This window comes from Helobdella robusta (genome assembly GCF_000326865.2).
Source record: "Helobdella robusta unplaced genomic scaffold HELROscaffold_7, whole genome shotgun sequence".
In the NCBI taxonomy this organism is placed as follows: Eukaryota; Metazoa; Annelida; class Clitellata; order Rhynchobdellida; family Glossiphoniidae; genus Helobdella; species Helobdella robusta.
The window spans coordinates 1212423-1216419 of record NW_008705398.1 but is presented as its reverse complement, the minus strand read 5'-3'; the positions used below and the strand labels follow the sequence as shown (position 1 = coordinate 1216419).

At 34.6% G+C, this 3997-nt stretch overlaps 2 protein-coding genes across 2 annotated transcripts in view; both read right to left on the bottom strand.

Annotated features, from left to right (window-relative positions):
• HELRODRAFT_164746 (hypothetical protein) overlaps nt 1–1199 on the bottom strand; it is a gene marked incomplete at both ends in the record, with an annotated part of 4098 nt that extends 2899 nt beyond the window's left edge. The window contains one exon of the mRNA XM_009030727.1: nt 46–1199. Within this exon, the coding sequence (XP_009028975.1) occupies nt 46–1199 (1154 nt within the window). The remainder of the gene's footprint in view (nt 1–45) is intronic.
• A 1798-nt stretch (nt 1200–2997) lies between these two features.
• Nucleotides 2998–3168, bottom strand: HELRODRAFT_128480 (hypothetical protein; the record flags this gene model as incomplete). The annotated part of the gene is made up of 1 exon (XM_009030726.1): nt 2998–3168. A coding segment is annotated over one exon (171 nt), but the record flags the coding sequence as incomplete, so codon positions are not given.
• Nucleotides 3169–3997: the final 829 nt, after the last annotated feature.

Here is a 3997-nt window from a genome sequence, read left to right as displayed (position 1 = left end):
GTTTTTTGGCGGCTCATCAAAGTGTTACTGCTGTTGTCGTTAAACTTTTTGCTGTAGTTGTTGTTGTTGATTATTGTTTTAACGTTGTTGTAGACGGGTTTGTTGTTGTTGTTGTTGTTGATTATTGTTTTAACGTTGTTGTAGACGTGTTTGTTGTTGTTGTTGTTCTCGTTGTTGTTGTTGTTGTTGCTGCTGTTGTTGTTGTGGTTGTTGTTGTTGTTGTTATTGTTAATGATGATATCTTTGTTTTTTATATCTTTGCCTATGTTGTAATGAACGATAATATGGTTGACGCTAACTTTAAAATTGCCCTTGTCCGTTTTGTTGTTGTTTGCTATGTGGTTTATGTTGCGGGTGAGTTTTCTAGTTATGATGTTGCTGGTGTGGATAAAGTTGAAAATGCTGTTGCTGATACTATTGTTGTTGTTCATGCTATTACTATTATTGTTATTACTAGTGTTATAGTTGTTGTTGTTGTTGTTGCAGTTGTTACTGCTTTTGTTGTTGGTGTGGTTGCATTTGTAAATATGTACACGAGCAACCTTTGCGTCAGTATGGTATTTATAATTTTTTTTATTTGCTTTGGCACTCTGGTTTTTATTGTTGTTATTGTTATTATCATTATTATTATTATTTTTATTAATATTTGTGTTATTTGTATTATTGCTACTCTTATGAGTCTTCTCGTTGTTGTTGCTGCTGTTGTTGTTGTTTTTGTAGTTGTTGTTGTTGCTTCTGCTGCTGCTGTTGTTGTAGTAGTAGTTGTTGTTGATGTTGTTGCTGTTGTTGTTGCTGCTGGTTATATTCGTTTTTACGTTTTGTTGTCTTGTGCCATGCCAATTTATCACGACGACTTTCTCGTTAAATAATTTTTCAGATTCATCATCCACTGCGTCTTCTTCTTCTTCTTCTTCATCTTCTTCTTCATCACCATCTTCATTTTCATCATTTTTACCATTGCTATCAGCATTATTATCGGCATCGTCGTCGTCTTTGTCGCCACCACCATTGCTGCTAATATCGTCATCGCTGGGCGTCATCGATGCTTTATTTACGTCGCCATTACTCGAAATAGAGAACGCGCCGACGCCGCCGTTTCTCACGTGACCGACCGGAAGTTGATCCGGATTGGTCATCTGTCTAGCGTACCAAAGACACATATAGGCGAGTAATAACTTCCGGTTTAAGATGGACGACATGGCGACCAAGTTGTTTTTTAAGAAGGCTGGCTTCTTGTTTATATGAAACTCAGGCTAATTGGTATCGAGTTTTTGTTGATGTTGTTGTTGCTTATGTGCGTGTTGTTGTTGTTGTTGTAGACTTTGTTGAAGTTTTAGCGTTGTTTTGCTGTTTGTGTTGTTGTCGTTGTTATTTATAATACTATACAATATGTCTTTCTCGGTGTTGGTCTGCAGTTTTTGTTGTTGTAGTTGTTGCTGTTGTTGTAGTAGTTGTTGATGCTGTTGTAGTTGTTGTTTAAGTTGCTGTTGTCATCATCTGATGCATTCTTTACTCTGTATATAAACCTTACCAGTTAGTTGGTTGTTGCAGATATTTTACCGTGACATCAGTAAAAGAATTTTAAACTGACACCAATCAAACGCATCAATAAAAAATTATTATGAAAATTACTAATCCTTTTTTATTGATTATAAATAAAATCATAATAAAGACACAAACACACACATACATACACACATACATACATACATACAACAACACACACACATACACACACATACACATACACACAGAACAATGTGATAACGCATGAATCCACATATTCCACACAGTTTCAATGCGACTCTACATCCAAACAATAAAAGTATCTATCTAGCATTAGTATAGAGTGCATATATATGTGTGTGTGTGTGTGTGTGGTGTGTGTGTGTGTGTGTGTGTGTGTGTGTGTGTGTTTGTGTTGTAAGCGGAAGGCAATGGTAAAAAGTAATTTTAGTAATAGCTGATGTTGAATTAGATGCCAAAAAGTACTACTACTAAATCAAGATTAACTAGATCATTGACTGCACTTCAGATATGGTTGTCGGCTGGTATTGTTGTTGTAGTTGCTGTTATTTGTGTTGTTGTTGTCTGAGTTGTTAATGTAATATTTGTCGTTGTATCCTTTAATGTAATGAGTGTTGTTGTTGTTGTTGTTGTTGTTTGTGTTGTTGTTAATGTTATTAATGTTGTTATTGATGTTGTCGAGTGGCTTGACAAATAGCGTCAGATAGTTTTATTGCAATTGCCTGCCTCTCTCTCTCTCTCTCTCTCTCTCCCTCTCTCTCTCCCCCACTGGCCTTAATAAATCAAGCGGAGAAATGTGATTCTAAATTTATTTATTTCGTGAATTCGTAATGAAGCGTTGTAAGAATGACCATGATCACAATATGACACAGTAAAAAATACCAAAAATAATAAATATGTAATTTTTGGTAGGTTCATGTATATTCGAACAAAGTTAAACATAAAAGTTGTTATTTTTAAATTATCAATTTATTTCGGATTTTTAAATAGTTCCATGTTACAAAAATTTGGATACATACGAGAATCGAATCGCAGTTTCTCCTTATATAGCCCAAGCAAATCACTTCGTTAGCTCGTGATGTTTATATTTAAGAGGATTGTTAGTTTTAATGGTTAAGATATGCAATCCGACTAAATATAGGAAAAATAGGCAAAAAGAAAGAGTTAGATATCAATATTATTTATATTTTATTATTTATTATTATTATTATTATTGCTATTATTATTATATGGTCATTATATGTGTCACTCAAATATTACTAAAGATCAATTTATTTAAAATGCAAGATTGACAAGCACGTAGTTAAGTAGTTGTATATCATTGTTCACTAATATAAAATAAATGTTGATAAGTTAATTTTTAAACGTTCAAATCAGTTAAAATTCTTCGCAAATTGGCTCGGTCACCAAACCGAGCTCCATTATTTCCCTATCTCCCTCCACCCTCCTTCTGTAGGATTCATGCGTTAATTTCATTTTTGTAGGTACTTTTGTTCTGCAGATAGGGCAGGAAGCGTTTTCCTTGAACCATTCTCCTATGCACTGATGATGGAATACATGGGCACAGTGTAGCTCTCTCACAAAAGATCCTTCTTCGAAGGGATCCATGCATATTGCGCAGGAATTGTCGGTGAACCTATCTTTGAAAAAAGGTAGAGTAAGTAAATCGTATGCCTGTTGGTTTAAGTGTATAATCTCTGACGTGAAGCCATACTTCTCTATCACAACTTCAATCAACTCAGGTTCTTGGCCGACTAAAATAAACCTTATCTGCGTATCCCGCATGATGTCGTACTGATCGTTATGGCTCAGTTGTTTAAATTTTGTGAGCCAGTTGTCCCTAGCAGAGAGTTCTCCAGTCTCATCTGTCATGTATTTTGCCAAGTTTTCAATCTCGTCTTCAGTTAAGACGCGCAAGGCTTCCGTACCTTTCAACTCGCTCAACATCACTGACTGCTGTCCCTCTCTCCTCTTCCTATCAAAGTCCTCAAAATACTCGTTGATAACGGCCCTGAGATTTTCAATGGTGATACGTGAGTCATACATGGCAGAAATTTCAACAAATCGATCCATAGCTGATTGTGAAACAGAAGATATGAAGATCGTCACAAATATTTTCAAAAACTTCTTAAATGCAGTGAATATGGAACTGGAGATCTTTTCAAATTATCTCAAAAGTTTTTCGAATGCAGGGAACGCTGTACGTTTCGAACCGTTCCAACCTTATATACTGAGTTCTTTATATACAAAGGGCCAATAAATTATAAATTTTACGACGGAACCTCTTGTTAAAGCTTATAATGATTTATTCAACTTTCTCTGGTCTTTGATATACAAAGTCGATTGTTAAAATTTTACGACTGAATCTTTGTTTCTAGAATAATCATTATTTATTATTATTTCGTTGTTCTTTAATTTATATTTATTGCTTTTTTTATTGTTAGCACTTATACTTTTATATTATTCATAT